We start from the raw sequence: 15,286 nt of genomic DNA on the forward strand, positions 1-15,286 counted from the left end.
TTAGACTGGAATTTTTTGGTGGGCTTCACTCACTCAGAGGCAGCCACAGAAATGTTGGGGTGTTTGACTTGAGCTGTGCTTGTGACCCATTCCCCCTTGCAGTCCTGCATTCCAGCAGCGTGCGGCGTGGACGCATGAGCAGGGCTAGTGGCCGTGTCGCCTGCGGGTCTTCCTCCTGGACTTCAGTCTTATTTGTGTGGGGGCCGCTGAGGGCAGAGGTGAGGTGCTGCAGGTCCTGGCGCCAGCTGGCCCTGAAGGGCTGATGCCTATCTGTGTGGGGGCCGCTGAGGGCAGAGGTGAGGTGCTGCAGGTCCTGGCGCCAGCTGGCCCTGAAGGGCTGGGTCTCGGGTGGTTGTGTTCTAGTCTCATTGGGTCATGGGGAGGTGGGGGAGGGTGGGGGGCCTTCCTGTCTGCTTCCCAGCAGGCCTGCAGGTGAGGCAGGTGGGAGGAGCCTGGAGGGTGCGGCTCCAGCGTGGGGAGTTCAAAGGTGAGTGCCCGCGGGGCCCCTGGCTTGCTCTGTGACACGGGTACTAAACAACATTTGGAGGTTCAGTTTAAATCTGACCCGAGCATCACTAGCATGTGTGTGGCCCCTGTGCCCGCTGGAAGTGAGACGCCACCTCCACCCAGACAGGTGCTTCCTGGCTCACTTCCTCCAGAGCCTGACAGGTCTATGGCTTTTTTGTGCCTGTGACCATTCTTTTATCTCAACAATGTAAACCTCACTTTATTTTATGTTTTTTTTTTTTTTTTGGGTCCGGTCGTGGGGCCTGAACTCTGGGCCTGGGCGCTGTCCCTCAGCTCTTCAGCTCAAGGCTAGCGCTCTACTACTTGAGCCACAGCACCACTTCCGGCTTTTTTCTTTTTGCTTATGTGGTGCTGAGGAATCGAACCCAGGGCCTCAGGCATGCAAGGCAAGCGCTTTACCACTGAGCCACCTTCCCAGCCCATCACTTTATTTTTAAAAAAAGATCCAGCAAACAAAATGTGATGGTTGTGAATGGTCTACAGGCTCTTTCAGCCTTATCCAATGCCTTGTAGAGGTCGACGAGTTCCACTCTGTGCTGTGCCCGGGATGGCTGCTTCTGGGATCTCACGGGGCTCCTCTACTTTGATGGGCCCTGCCTCCTCAGGGTCTGACGGCCTTGGCCGTGGGCTCGCTAAGGGCTGGTGTGCCAGGGCTCTGGGCAGGGCCACAGGGGAGGCAGTAGATGAGCACAGTCCCAAATCCCAGATGGCCCTCCTAATCTTGAGTGTTTCCCCCATGGAAGCTAGCTCAGAGGGTGTATGATGCATGGTAAAGCAATGCTTGTGGGTATTTTGGTAGCTATTCTAGGTATTAGGAGTAGCTGCACTGGAAAGTGCAGGACTTTGCAGTGAGACTTGAAGCTTGTGGCTTCGGGGTGTTTGCTGGGGAGAATAGTCCTGGGGTGCCCAGAGAGAGTCAGCATCAGCCCAGCCCCGGCCTGCAGCCAGGTATAATCCTCTGGTCTGCCACGGGCAAAGAACCTTCTGGGTTGGCACTGGCCGTTGCTGAGGGTTGAGCTTATGCAGCTGGTCCCCAAGTCCCGGTTTCTGGATACAGCTCTCCTAACATCTTAGGCTGGAACGTGGAAAGTCCTTATTGCCGCTGTAGTTCACAGTGGTAGGGGACTGCTTTTCCGTCACCTCTTGCCAAGCTTAGCATATTAAAATCTATGCACACAAATGAATTGACTTTAGACCTGATTTTCCAACTGGGTTACATTCTTGCACTTGAGTTCCTTACACGCCATTTATGAAATGGCCTCACGCCTTTCTCCCCAGCCTGGCTTCAACTACAGCCTCTTGATGTGTGTTACTGCACGTTGTCTTCTGGTTGAAAGTGAAGATTTAAAGCAGCCTTCCTTGTGGCTTCAGGCTACATGGTGTTGGTGGCACAGCCCTGGGTGGCTGATGCCCAGACTGACTGAGACACACAGTTGTCCTTTCCTTCCCCTTCACACTGCACATGTCCTGCCAGCAACACTGGACAGGTTGGCCCCATGCCAGGGGCCTCCACCCAAACCACCGCATCCCCCAGCATGGCCTCTGTCGGTTCACACCTCAGGCCTCCCTTTGGGACAAGATGTGGACAAAAGCCCCTGCAGAGCCAAGGTAACAGAACACAGGCTTATTATCCAGGCCTTTTTATTTCATAACAGTCTGTAAAACTCGGCTGCCTGGAGAAAGTGGCCTTGGCAGATGACCCTGGAGAGCCACCTCCACCAGATGCTGCCCAGGCCATCCTTGTACAGCCTCCGTCTACCTGTCCATGCAGAGGAAGGCCTGTCCTCACAAGCCCTGGGACCGGGGCCAGGTATGGGGGGCTCACTGACTCCGGGCAGCGGCGCACCCAGGGGCTCCACCTGGGTGTGCTCAGGCAGCAATCCTGGTGGCCTCAGCATGTCTGTGGGCTGGGCCTGGGGCCATCCCTGGCACTGGGCTGCAGCGTGCAGTGCGCCGCAGAGCCCTGCCCCTCTGCTTGTGGACTGGCTCTCCGAAGGGCATACCTCCCACACACCCTTATCAGTCTGGGTGGACTATGACAGGTCCAAGGAGACGTGTGAATTTGGGAAACAGCTCCACAAAACAGTTCTTGATTTCTAGTACCAAACCAAGCCAGTAAGAAAATGTAAAAAGCTCCATAAAGATAAAAAGTGCTCCGTTATAGCAGATGTCATTATTAAAGAACGCCACTTTCAAGTTGCGTGGAGAGAAAATCTTCTGTGGCACTGTGGGGTGCTGCTTGTCCCCGAGGGGGGCATCTTCAGAAACAAGCTGTAGGTGATGAGACTTCCCCGTCTGCGTCCTGCTGTCCCTGAGAGCTAAGAGGTGGTGGCGGTCAGGCCAAGTACACAAGACAAGCAATGCCCCTCAGATGTGTGTCCTGCCTGCCCTGTGCCACTCAGCATTCAGTCTGAGAACCACCCCGGATGGCGATGCCCCAGGCCTGAGGCTGCCGGGACGCCTCCTGCCCCTGGCCTCTTCTCATGGAGCCTCTGCGCTCACCCGCAGCCTGACAGTGGCATTGCCATCCTCCAGGCCTCTGGCCTGCCTTCTGCACTAGGATGATCAGAGGGAGACGGTCTTCAGGGAGGCCCCATGTCCATCTCCAGGCCCACTGTGTGCGGTCATGACAGGGCCTTCTGAGAGCCCACACCATCACCATGTGTCAGCCATCCAGGCTGTGGCCGTCAGCTGGGCAGTGCCATCACTTGTTACAACAAGCCCCTGGCCCAGCTCTGTCCTGGTTCTGTCATAAGGCATGGCTCCAGGGGCCTTCCCCCAGGTTGCACCCCACCCCTCCTCTACCACAGCCTCTGCAGAGCACTCCCTGGCCACACCGGCCACACCTGTGGTCTCCCAGCGTCCGTGCTAAGCCTGTCCAGCAATTCCTGGGCAAGGTGAGTATGAAATCCTGTCCCAGGTAGGCCTCCTTCTTCATGATCAAAGAGAAGGCTGCAGAATGAGCCCGTCTGCTCAGCCTGCCTGCCCCCCTGCAGTGTGGTCCTGAAGAAGGGACTCTCAGTGCCAGGGTTCAGGCCCAGCCCCTCACCCCGCCCTACCTCCTCACCAGACCCTCTCATCGCCAGGGGTTTTCTGCGGTCCTTAGCACCCTGAAGCAGCAGTCCTGCCATGCATGTTGGCCCTAGACTATGGCCAAGTTCACTTTTCCCAAGCCCACAAGAGTTAAAGGAGAAAACCTGGACTCCAAGACTTCCCCAGGCCTCTCTGGGTGCTCTCACCTTGGTCCGGATCAGGGCTTTGCAGGGCTGCGGCTGGAAGGTGCTGCCCGCCAGCCTGTCTTCAGGCTCGCTCACGTCTGAGCCGTCTAGAATGGGACCCTGGCCTCCAGAAAGACTCTGAGGAAACAAACCTCTGTCACACGTCACGATGTTCTCCTGATTCTGGACAGTAGGTAAACCCACTCTTCAAGAGAGGCCCACAGGCGCCCTGGCCAACCCTGTATGGCCCACGGACTTGCAGAGCCCCAGCACCCCTCAGCCTGTCTGCTGTGGTCTGAATGTGCTGAGTTCACATGCTGACAGGTTTAGAGGCAGGGCCCTCTGGAAGTGACTAGGACTAGAGGTAGTCATGAGGGTGGGCTCCTTGGGGTTGCACTAGTGGCTTGGTGAGGAGAGGCCGGGCTTGGCATTCTGTGCCCCACCGGCCCTGCGATGCCCGTTTAGGACACAGTAGGTAGGCCTCATCACGTGCCAGGGCCGTGCACTTGCATCTCCAGCCTCCACCACCGTGAGCCAGACTATAACTCACCCATCTTGAGTATTGTGTTATAGCAACAGAAAATGCCCAGAGATGTCTTCTCAGCTGCCTCCAGGATGAGCCTCCCACCCGGGACCCCCCACTTCCTAGCCTCCTGGTGGTCTTTCCTGCCCTGGCATCACCACGGTCCTCTCTGCTCCTCCGCCTGCTGCTCACTTCCTGAAAGCCAGTGGGGAGGGGGGCTTGGCAACTGCTTCACCAGGACTACCTTGCGGCCTGGCCAGCCCCTCCGTGCGTAATGCTCGCCACGATACTGAAGAATGGGAAAGATCTTTGTCATACGGTCACCGACAGGCGGCTTCATGCTAAGGTGCGTGGCCCGACGGGAGCCTTGGGCTCCTGACCCTCTCCCCGCTGCCACTCTGCCTTGCGCTTGGCTGGCATCAGGGCTCCCAACGTGTTTACGAGGCCACCCACCCCACTCTTGGGGTCCACCACCCCTGCACTGCTGACGCAGCTCCCTCCAGTGTGCCGGACTTCCTGGCCACGTGCCCATGGCCACGCACCGCTGGCCCTGTCACTGCTCCCTGGGTGCCCTCCACGCACCATCTACCCTGAGCTGCTGATGTACCCGGACAGTCTATAGCCCTGGGGGTAGTACGTCTACCGAGCAGGTGCCCAACCCATTTCTCCATCTGCCTCTACTGTCCCATCCTGCCCACAGGCTCTGAACTTCATGGCATGCGCGCCCATACGCAGTACCTCTTTTCCTACCCGCCACACCCACCCACATCTCCACAGCTGCTCCTCACGGATACCCAGCAGGAGCCTTGCACAGGTGTGAGAGACAGATGGGTACCCACAGCACTCTTGCCTTGCTGCTGCCTTGCCCTACCATGGCCACCTTCTAGAAAGCCACCAGGAATGGTGGTTTCTGCAGGCCTGAGGCAGGCAGTGTCCCTGCGGCAGGCCAGAGGGCCCACCCCCCCAGCCTGTCCCAGAACAGAAGCTGCTGAGTGGGCCATAGCCACAGCCAAGTCTCCGCCCAAGCCCACCTCACCTGAGCAGCATCTATGCCGAGGAGGAAGAGGAGATTCTCCTGGCAGCGGGAGCCCCTCCACAGGCACTGGGAGGCAGACATGGGGATGGAGCTCTGAAGAGCTCTCCAGAGTCTCCTTGAATCGCAGCTGGAAAACAGACACAGCCATTACATGGTCATTACAAGCAGTGGGCCTGGCCTCAGCAGGCAGTGGGCCTGGTGCCACCCGCTGCTCATCTACATGCGTACGCATCATTCCTGGCAGCGGTAGCTGCTGCCTATGCATCTTCTCCAGGAAAAGCCAGGTGCTCTGCTGTTTTCGTTTACTAGGTGCCTAAGCTATGCTAGCCACAGACAGAGGCCCACAAAGCTGCAGAATTAGCACTAGGAGCCATCTATTATAGCCAATATTAGTGCGTGCTGTGGGGACTGAGGGGTGTATCTTGACCCTGGGCCGGGAGGGGGGGGAGGGTAGTGAAATGGGTGTTGAACCACCACAAGGCAGATGAAACTGGAGGGTCTCAGAACCACAACCACACCCTCTCCATCCAAGCAGTCCAGCCTGCCAAGCCTGATGCCAGCATGCCATCCCAGCCCTACTGGCCTGCAGAGGCTGCCCTGAGACCAAACTTTGCAGGAGTACCACACAGAGGGCACAGGGTGAACTGCAAATTCACCGGCTTGGCCCCCATCAGGAGTCACAGCGGGCTGCCGGAGGCCAGGATGGCCCATCTATGAGCTCTAAAGACCTGCTCAGACCTGGAGACCCTGCAGCACACTCTGCATCCTCCAAGGGGCACAGGGGCCCATGCGCCCTGCCTTCTTCCTCCTCAGACCCACAGGCCAGCTCGTCTCAGCCTCTTTCACAACACAAAGCAGCCTAGCACTGTTCCTGTTGATGTTGCTTGAAGGAATGTTTTTACAATGGCCACAACAGGACAGGACAGGATGACAGAGTGTGGCTGATTGGCCCTGAGAACCTTCATCCTTACAGGCCGTGTGGGAAGTGCACACAGGGCTGATCCCATGAGGCAACTGGCTGCCCCTGGTGTTTACAATGACCCCAGGGCTGAGGTTTTTGAGGCTTCCAGAACCCAAGCCTGGAGGGTTCCCCCCCCTCCACCGCAGCAACATCCACCTGCACCCCCACCATCCACCTGCACCTCCACAGATGGTTCAGGAGCACTGCACTCTCCAGGAGGGACCCAGAGCCTCAAACAGTAGCACAAATGCAGAGCTGCCCCAAGGATGGTCATTACCACAGTTTGTGCACAGATGTGAGGCCAGGATTCTCTTCACTGTTTTTTCCTAAGAAATGGTCTAAGGTAGAAATGTCTTCTGTTGCCTGCTCCACTGGGACTTCTTGAAAAGCAGACCTAAAAACATTCTCATAACTGAGAATGGGCTGGAAAAAAAAAAGGATATTCAAAAGTTAAAAGAAATGCAGGCATTGGCTTATCCCAGGCCATGGACTTTGGTAAAAATGAAGTACAAGTATTGTACCATCAGCTCTACTCTCCCCCTATTAGCCCTTCCCTAAGGCCCTTGGCCATGTGAAAGCATGCAGTGGGAACCACAGGGCTCTTGGGCCAGCAAGGGCATACCTCAAGCTTGGCTGGCAACAACAAAGGTGACCTCGACGCCAGGCCCTTCCATGTTCTCTGGATGGCAGTGGGGGCACACTTCACCCTGAAAAGGCCCTGAGGGTCTCAACTGGGCAGGATGGTGATACCAGGTGTGACAGGATGGCAAACCGGGGCGCCTGACTTGTCAGGTGTGAGCTATCTGGATTCAACAAGCCCAGCTCAGCTGACTGTAGTTTTCTATATTCACTTAAGTGTTTCATGTAAAATTCCCTTTATGCTTGAATGTTCCCTAGTGTGCCTACCACATTAGAAGAAAGTCTTGCTTGCAAACAAATGTTACAGCAGAGCTGTACCGGGACCTTAGAGGTCCAGGGAAATGGGTTTATAACGTGTGTGTGCGTGCGCATGCGTGCACGAGGTGTACATGCTGGTCCTAAGGCTTGGACTTGGATCTGGTGTCTGTCCCTGAGCTTTAGTGCTTAAGGCTAGTGCTTTACTACTTTGAGCCACAGCTCTACTTTAGCTTTGGGTAGTTAGCTGGAGATAAGAGTCTCATGGCATTTCCTGCCTGGGCTTGCTTCAACCACAACCTTCAGGTTTCAGCCTCCTAAACAGCTAGGATTACAGGCATGAGCCACCAGTGCCAGGCAGGGAAATGGGTTTAGAGAGCAGTCCATCTGCACCACTAGTGATGGAGTCACTGTTTTTATCTTTTCCTTCCTGGTTTTATTTTTTGGTCTCTGGTGTTTAGGATGAACCACTAGGATCTGCACCACTAGTGATGGAGTCACTGTTTTTATCTTTTCCTTCCTGGTTTTATTTTTTGGTCTCTGGTGTTTAGGATGAACCACCTGGGTTCGTATGGAAGAGAAAAGGAGCAATGGAGGGAAGAGGTCAACTAGAAACCAAGGATCAAAGGCAGTTACAGAGGGAGGGGGGGTCAGTTCTGAGGCAGGGCGAGAGGCAGGGCCAGCATTACTCAGTTTATTACCCACTTGCTTGTAACTTTCATAATGTGGAACTTTCTAAATCTGCAGGCTCCAAATTCAAAGGTTCCGCAAGTGGCTTGAATGGGGGTGGTCAAGCACAGGCCTGAGAGGCACAGACAACAGGCCTGGGAGGCACAGACAGCGGGGCCCTGCTCTGGGGGCTTCCACCGGGCTTTGGCAGGATCAATTTTTGCAGCCTCTCCTACCGACGCTCCATTCCCTGGCCTCTGGAGGGCAAGAGGGCCAGCCACATAGCCAGAGAGGAAGGCCGAGGGCGAAGGCAACCCTCCAAGGCTAGAAGCCCCACCCCCTCAGCACACAAGCCTATACAAAGTTCTCCATCCTTTGGGTGTGCAAAACACCTCCCACTCAACATGGTGGTGAGCACCACAGAAATACCTCTGCAGATGGGCGGGCAGCACTTCCTGCCGCCCAGGGTCCACCCCGGTGCAGCTGGTGAGAACTGGAAGGGGTTCTCGGTGGCTGAGGTTCTGTGGGTCTCGCCAGGAGTTCAAGGGCCAGAGCGAATTGCTGGGCTCTGGCTGCAGATTCCTGGAAGCCTTCGAACTCCCCCCACCCGCCGCTGAGCTCCCCCGGGTCGGGGCAGCCGGCGCCGCGGGCGGGCGGGCCCGCTCCTGGCCTGCAGCCGGCTTTCTCCTCAGGCAGGGAGGCGGGGCGGCAGGCTCGGGTCCCTTCCACACCGTCGCCACTGCGTCCCACGGCTGCCAGGCGGAGGGAGGCCGCCCCGGGCGCCCCCGCGAGCGAGCTCACTGCCTCTGCCCCCGGCTCCCGCCGGCCTTGCATCTCGGCACGGCCGGGCCGGCAGACCCGCTGGCAAGCGGCTCCCGGGACATGCGGCTGCCGGGCGGAGCTGCCCGCAGGCTCGGCCGGCGCTGGGCGGCGCTGGCGGGCGTCGACGCCGCGCGGCTCCGGGCTCTCCACACCGCCCGCTGCCCGGGGACAGGCCCGGCACCCAGGGCGGCGGGAGGGAGGCCGCGGGAGGCCGGCGCGGGCCCGGAAGGCAGGCGCGGCGCCCGGGCTCCGGAGCGCGTCGCTCGGGCCGGCCCGAGGACGCCGGCGGGGTCCGCCGAGGGCTGGGTCCGCGACGCGGGCGGGCGGCGGCCTGGCTCCGAGGGCCCGGCCTCGGGCTCGCACGCGGCCTGCGCCGCCGCGTCGCGGCTCCCGGGCCCGACCCCGCGGGGCCAAGCTCCTAGCCTGCGGGGCTCCCGGCCCGCGACGCGCGTTGCCTGGCAACGGCGCGCGCCGACTCGTTTCCGGCGACCACCGGTGACGTGAGCCGTGCAGGAGGGGCGGGGTCAACGAGTAGCCCGCCCCTGCTGGCCCCGCCCGTTCCCGTCAGGCCCCGCCCCCTGAGCGTCCGGGCGGAGCTGCCCCGGCGTGCGGGCCGTGCGGGCCGTGCGGGCGCTGTCCGGCCCCGGCCTTCCGCGGCTCCCCACCCTCGTGAGGTTCTCGAGAGCGGCACCCCGCGGGAGCGCACCGGGCCCGGGAGCCGGCGGTCGCCGTGCTGCCGCGCACCCGAGCCCCGGCCGGGGACACCCCGCCCTGCCCGGGCGCGGGCCGAGGGGCCGGGGACACCCCGCCCTGCCCGGGCGCGGGCCGAGGGGCCGGGGACACCCCGCCCTGCCCGGGCGCGGGCCGAGGGGCCGGGGACACCCCGCCCTGCCCGGGCGCGGGCCGAGGGGCCGGGGACACCCCGCCCTGCCCGGGCGCGGGCCGAGGGGCCGGGGGACACCCCGCCCTGCCCGGGCGCGGGCCGAGCGCGGGGGACACCCCGCCCTGCCCGGGCGCGGGCCGAGGGGCCGGGGACACCCCGCCCTGCCCGGGCGCGGGCCGAGGGGCCGGGGACACCCCGCCCTGCCCGGGCGCGGGCCGAGCCCGGGGGACACCCCGCCCTGCCCGGGCGCGGGCCGAGGGGCCAGGGACACCCCGCCCTGCCCGGGCGCGGGCCGAGCGCGGGGAACACCCCGCCCTGCCCGGGCCAGGGCCGAGGGGCCGGGGACACCCCGCCCTGCCCCACGCTGGGTTACTGTCGGAGTCTTCTCCACGGAACTGGAGGTTCCCTGACAGCAGGAGCTAAGGCTATCTTGCTGTCCCCGAATTGCCTTAACTTGTGGGAGGTGGAGGGAAAGAGAAGGACGTTGAACGTTAGGCCTTGCCCCACTGGGTACCGTGCCCTGCAGCACAGCATCAATTTCAGGCTCATTTCCCCCATAAACCCCGGGAAGCCCCTCAGCCTGTAAGAGAGGCTCTCTACTTGGGTGTGGAGGTTCCCTCAGGTTTGCCGGAGTTCACCTCTGTTCTCTCCAGTCTTCCTGTGTGCCTCCCCTCCCCCCACAATTTGCACCTGAGGCCCAGCAGGACCTGCCTGGCCAGGGAGCTGCCTGCTCTCGCCACCTTGCCTGTCCAAGAGTAAGGACACTAATGAGTTCCTCTTACCCCTCTCCCAATCCTCCCCTCCCTCAGATCTGCCTTGCTTTTTCCCAACTTTAGCTCAGGAAGTCAGCCTTGACACCCCGTCCAGGCCTTCTCCAAGAAGGGGTCTCTGGGCCACCATTGGAGCCCCAGTCCACACCCAACCCCAGCCCACCTCCATGCTCAAAGGTCTTCTACCTGCAACCTCCTTGAGCTCTGCCGGGGCCCTGCCCTAGCATGAATCACCTAGTCCCTGGCCAGTCCCTCCGCTCAGCTACGGGAAAAACTGACTCAAAAGTGACAAGATGAGATCACTCTGCGTCTTGGATAATAGCCTTGCCCCTCCCTCCTCCCTGCATCCTGGATGATAACTCTCTCTCTCTCTCTCTCTCTTTCTCTCTCTCCCTCCCCCCCCCCTCACACACACTCTATTTCCCGAGGGGCAATGCGGAGCCCTGCAGTCAGACTGCTCCAGACTGGGTCTTGGCTCAGTTGCCCCAGCACCCACACTTGCCCTGCAGGGCGGGGTCAGATGCTGTCTGGGTTTGCAGACACTGACTTCAGTTTGTCTCTGACATCAGCAGGGCACTGACTACCCAGCAGGCCCTGGGTCTATCCATCACCTCTGCTCTAGCTCCCTCCCCCCCTCCCCCCCTCCCCCACCCCTCCCCCCCTGCCATTACTGAGTGTGGGGAGCTGGTAGGGTAGGAGGACAGACAGCCGTCCTGTGCCCTTGCACAGGGACGAGGGCTGAGGCCTGGGCCCAGTGCTAGAGTGACCACATGTAGGCTGGAGTACCCCAGCCTTCGTCACATTCCCAAGTGCAGATCCCTGAGGAGAGGGGGGAGTTCCAGGCCCTCGGTGTGCACACAGGAAGAAACCACTCAGGGACCAAGAACACAGCAGTCTCTGGTTCCTGGCCCACAGGCCCAGCTTGGGGTGATCTGCATTACCAGTGTGGCTACTGGTTCCTCAGAAATATTCCCATTCTGGGCTGGGAAGGTGGCTCAGTGGTAGAGCGCTTGCCTTGCATGCCAGAGGCCCTGGGTTTGATTCCTCAGCACCACATAAGCAAAAAGAAAAAGCCAGAAGTGGTGCTGTGGCTCAAGTGGTAGGGCTCTAGCCTTGAGCTGAAGAGCTGCAGGACAGTGCCCAGGCCCAGAGTTCAGGCCCCATGACCGGACCAAAAAAAAAGAAAGAAATATTCCCATTCTGATTCCTAGAAGGTGTGAATATGGATCTTACAAAGTGCAAGGGGCTTACACATGTCATTAAAGACAGATCTGGAGGTGAAGAGATGGGCTTGGGTTATATAGCTGAGCCCAGAGTAAGCAGGGTCCTTGTAAGAAAGAGATAGAAAGGACAAAGCATAGTGGTACATGCCTGTGATCCCAGCAGGAACCTGAGGCTGGGCTATCTAGTGACTCTTAACGCAAAAAAAGAGAAAGAGAATGTGTGTGAAGAAGTCAATTTGGGGGTTAGAGATGAGCTCAGTGGAAGAGCACTTACCTCACAAGTGCAGGCCCTGAGCTTGGTCCTCAGCTCTGAAACAACAACAACAAAACAGCCAGCCTGCCGCAGCCCTGTTTCCTGAGCCCTGCCATGAAGCTATGCAAAGGCAGAGGGAAAGTCCTGGAGGCCCGTCCAGACATGAAGCAGGCCTGGCTGTGGGAGAGATGGAGGCGGATGGAGGCAGCGAGGGCATGGCTGCTGAGGCAGGGAGGTGAGAGCCCCTCCCCACTGCAGGCCTCGGCTCCGAGCCTCGCAGGCCTAGAACTTCCCCAGCGTTTCTGAGCAAAGGATGAGGCAGATAGGATGTCTGAGGGTCCCTGGTGGCCTCTTCGGCCATGCCTGTGTGCTGGGGCGGGGCAGGGCGGGGCTGGTGGCCAGACTATTTTTGCTGTGCTGCTGCAGTGGACATCAATGATTGATGCTCTGGGTGTCCCCGCCTCGTGACCTGCCAGGAGAGGCCAGCAGAGCAGGCAGAGTGAGGACCAGCCTGAACCCCAGCGAAAGGGAGGGCGGGACACCACAGGGTTGTGCGGCACCCTGGGTGACATGTTGAGGGCCACGTGGCCTTATACTGCTGGGGGTGGTCTGCGTCCCCATAGCATTGGGAGCAAGGTAGCGGGGGTCAGTCCCCGAACCAGGCCCTGCCTGCTGCCTTCCCGGGGCCTCTGTCCCCAGAAGGGAGCAAGGGAGAGGCTGGAGCTGGGCTGGATGGCAGGAGCGCCTGGCAGCTGCACCACTCTGCAGCAGAGGATGGGGCTGGCTTCTGTCACGGAGAGGGTCCTCACCCCCCCACCCCGCACTGTGGTCCTGAGGTCAGCTTTGGGGGTCAGAGGCTTAGTAGTTGGTAGTGGTGGATTCTGGCTTTGCCCTGGAAAGGACACCCCCCCCATGGCATGGGGCCCCTGTGGTGGGGGGCGGAGGTGGCCCCTGAGGGGGGAGACTCTCTGGGCAGACACCCCAAGGTGTCTGTTCTTCAGAATGCGTCTGCCTTGGCCTAATTTAGAGGGGGCTCTCAGGAAGGCAGCAGGATTACGGGGTTGGGGTCCTGGGCCGGCCCTGGCAGCACATGCACCTCGCCCATGAGATGAGGAGGACAGAGCTGAATGAAGTCCACACTGCCCCAGAGCGAGCAGGGAGGAGCAGACTGGGACAGGAGTTCTAGGCCACCCCGTCTCAGGTGACTCCCAGAGCTGGTGAGCAGGCACCCTGGATCTGTCACAGCCATGCTGGGGACCTCCTGCGGGCCAGGGTGGCAGGCCCAGTGGATGTTGGCTACCTGGAGGGGAGAGTTCCTGGGGGGGGTGCCCCTTCCCCGGGGAGGGGGGCTTTGGCACGTGGGAGCCTGCTCACTTGGCCCCCACCGGGGTCTGGAAGGTCGTGAGGTTGATGGGAGAGCGCGTGGCTCGCGCAGGGCTGACTCCACGGAAGGGCCGAGGCTGCACACCTCCGGGGTGGGGACACAGCGGGGTCCTAAGGTCCCTGACCGGAAGCCCCTCCCACAGGCCCGAACCAGCCAACCTGACAGACACCCCGGAGAGCACGCGTGGGGAGCGCGGGGGGCAGCGCTCAGGGCGAGGGCGAAGGCCAGAGCAGGGCCCTAGTGGGCCCTGCGGGGCCGCGGGAGGACAGCGCCAGGGCCGCTTCCCGGCAGCCGCTGCGGGGTCAGCCGCTCGGGGCAGGCTGCCCAGTGCTGCGGCCCGCTACCGGGAACGGCCCGGCCCGGAGTGAGTCACCCTGCGGGTGGGGCGGGCTCCCCGGGCCCGGGCGGGCCCGCAGCTGTATGCGTGCGCGTCCCGTGTGCCGGGATGGGTCGGGTGGGGGGCGGGGCCGATGCGGGGAGGGGCGGGGCCGATGCGGGGAGGGGCGGGGCCGGCTCGGGGCGGGGCCGCGGCGGGCGCAGCCAATGAGCTGAGGGGGCCGGTGGCATCACCCGCGCGCTCGCCGCGCAGTGGCCAGCGCGGGCGGGGCGGGGCGGGGCGGGGCGGGGCCGGCGCGGCGGTCTGCGGGCGCGGGCAGCGGCTGCAGTGTGAGCTGTCGGCCCGCGGCAGCGCCGGACAGCGGGCGCGGCGCGGCGGGCGCGGCGCGGCGGGCGAGGCGCGGCGCCCCGGGCGCGCTGGAGCCGCGGCTGCCCCCGGACGCGTCGGGCCGCCGCCGGCCCGCGCCGCTCGGCCGCCGAGATGTGCGACTGCTTCCACGTGGTGCTGCCCACCTGGCCCGGAGCCCCCGGCAGCGGTGCGCCCCTCCGCCTGCGGCCCGCTCCCCCGGGCGGGTGGGCGCGGAAGTCCCTGCCTGCCTGCCCTCCCCGCCCGCCTCCTCCCGCCCGTCCGGGCCCCCTCCCCGCCACTCCCCTGCTGCCCCCCTCCCCTGCTGCCCCCCTCCCCTGCTGCCCCCCCTCCCCTGCTGCTCCCCCCCCCCCCCCGGGCCGGCCGCGCCGGGCGTCCGGGGTCTTGGCTGGTGCTGTGGCCGCCGTGGCTCTCAGCTGGGTGGTGGCTGCGGCAGAGCTGGGCTCGAGGTCTGGGCGTGGTGGGAGTCCCGATGGGGCAGAGATGGAGCCATGAGGACCCCCCCAGCTCTGGGCCAGGGGACGTGGGTGCTGTTCACAGGGTCCCTGCCAGGTGGCCGGTGCCCCCCAGCTTCTGCTGTAGAGGGGTGCCTAGTGCTTTTCACCTGTCTGTCCCGGCCTGGGCCTCTTGGGGGGTCTCTGTGTCTTGGTGGGTGGGCGGCCTGGCAGTCCTTCAGATTTGGGTCAGTAATGCAGCAGTCTGGCCACACCCAGGGCACCTGGCCAGCGGCTGGGAAGGGGGCTGGGGCAGCGCTGGGCAGGCACTGCTCCTTGAGGGCGGGCGGGCTGGGGGTGAGGAGCTGGAGGCCAGGCACCGTGCAGGGGCCACCCTTACCCGTCCAGGGAGCTTCCCTTTCTGTAATCCAAGGGCAGAGGGCTGGGTGGGTGGGACGTTCGGCCAGAAGGGCCACTACAGCAGGGAGCCTGGGAGCCAGGGTCCCTTCCAGCCCTTACCTGTGCCGTCCAGGGGACCCTCGAGCCCCGGCCAGCAGTGGGAGAGCGGCGAACTCGGAGGCGGAGCCCCCAGCCTGCCCGCTCTGTGGCTAGCCCTGCCCACGTCACTGCAGAAAAGCCTCCCGGGAGAGGGCCGGGGTCTGTGGACGTAAGATCGCCTCCTGGGAGAGGGCTGGGGTCTGTGGATGCCTCCTGGGAGAGGGCCGGGGTCTGTGGACGTAAGATCGCCTCCCAGGAGAAGGCCGGGGTCTGTGGATGCCTCCCGGGAGAGGGCCGGGGTCTGTGGATGCCTCCCGGGAGAGGGCCGGGGTCTGTGGATGCCTCCCGGGAGAGGGCCGGGGTCTGTGGATGCCTCCCGGGAGAGGGCCGGGGTCTGTGGATGCCTCCCGGGAGAGGGCCGGGGTCTGTGGATGCCTCCCGGGAGAGGGCCGGGGTCTGTGGATGCCTCCCGGGAGAGGGCCGGGGT

General features: G+C 62.3%; 2 protein-coding genes across 2 annotated transcripts in view; one reads left to right on the forward strand and one right to left on the reverse strand.

The window, feature by feature from the left end:
- Positions 1–2,152: 2,152 nt before the first annotated feature.
- On the reverse strand, positions 2,153–8,677 carry Clba1 (clathrin binding box of aftiphilin containing 1). The gene is given in 6 exon segments (XM_042671617.1): positions 2,153–2,780; positions 2,783–2,846; positions 3,768–3,884; positions 5,306–5,432; positions 6,544–6,689; positions 8,259–8,677. Coding segments are annotated over 6 exon segments (1,092 nt in total). The 5' UTR covers positions 8,664–8,677; the 3' UTR covers positions 2,153–2,547.
- Positions 8,678–13,981: 5,304 nt separating this feature from the next.
- Positions 13,982–15,286, forward strand: part of Ahnak2 (AHNAK nucleoprotein 2) — a 40,314-nt gene continuing 39,009 nt past the window's right edge. Inside the window, exon 1 of the mRNA XM_042671629.1 lies at positions 13,982–14,036. Coding sequence (XP_042527563.1) covers positions 13,982–14,036 — 55 coding nt within the window. The remainder of the gene's footprint in view (positions 14,037–15,286) is intronic.

Source organism: Dipodomys spectabilis, unplaced genomic scaffold (genome assembly GCF_019054845.1).
Source record: "Dipodomys spectabilis isolate Male_0828 unplaced genomic scaffold, ASM1905484v1 ptg000648l, whole genome shotgun sequence".
Taxonomy (NCBI): Eukaryota; Metazoa; Chordata; class Mammalia; order Rodentia; family Heteromyidae; genus Dipodomys; species Dipodomys spectabilis.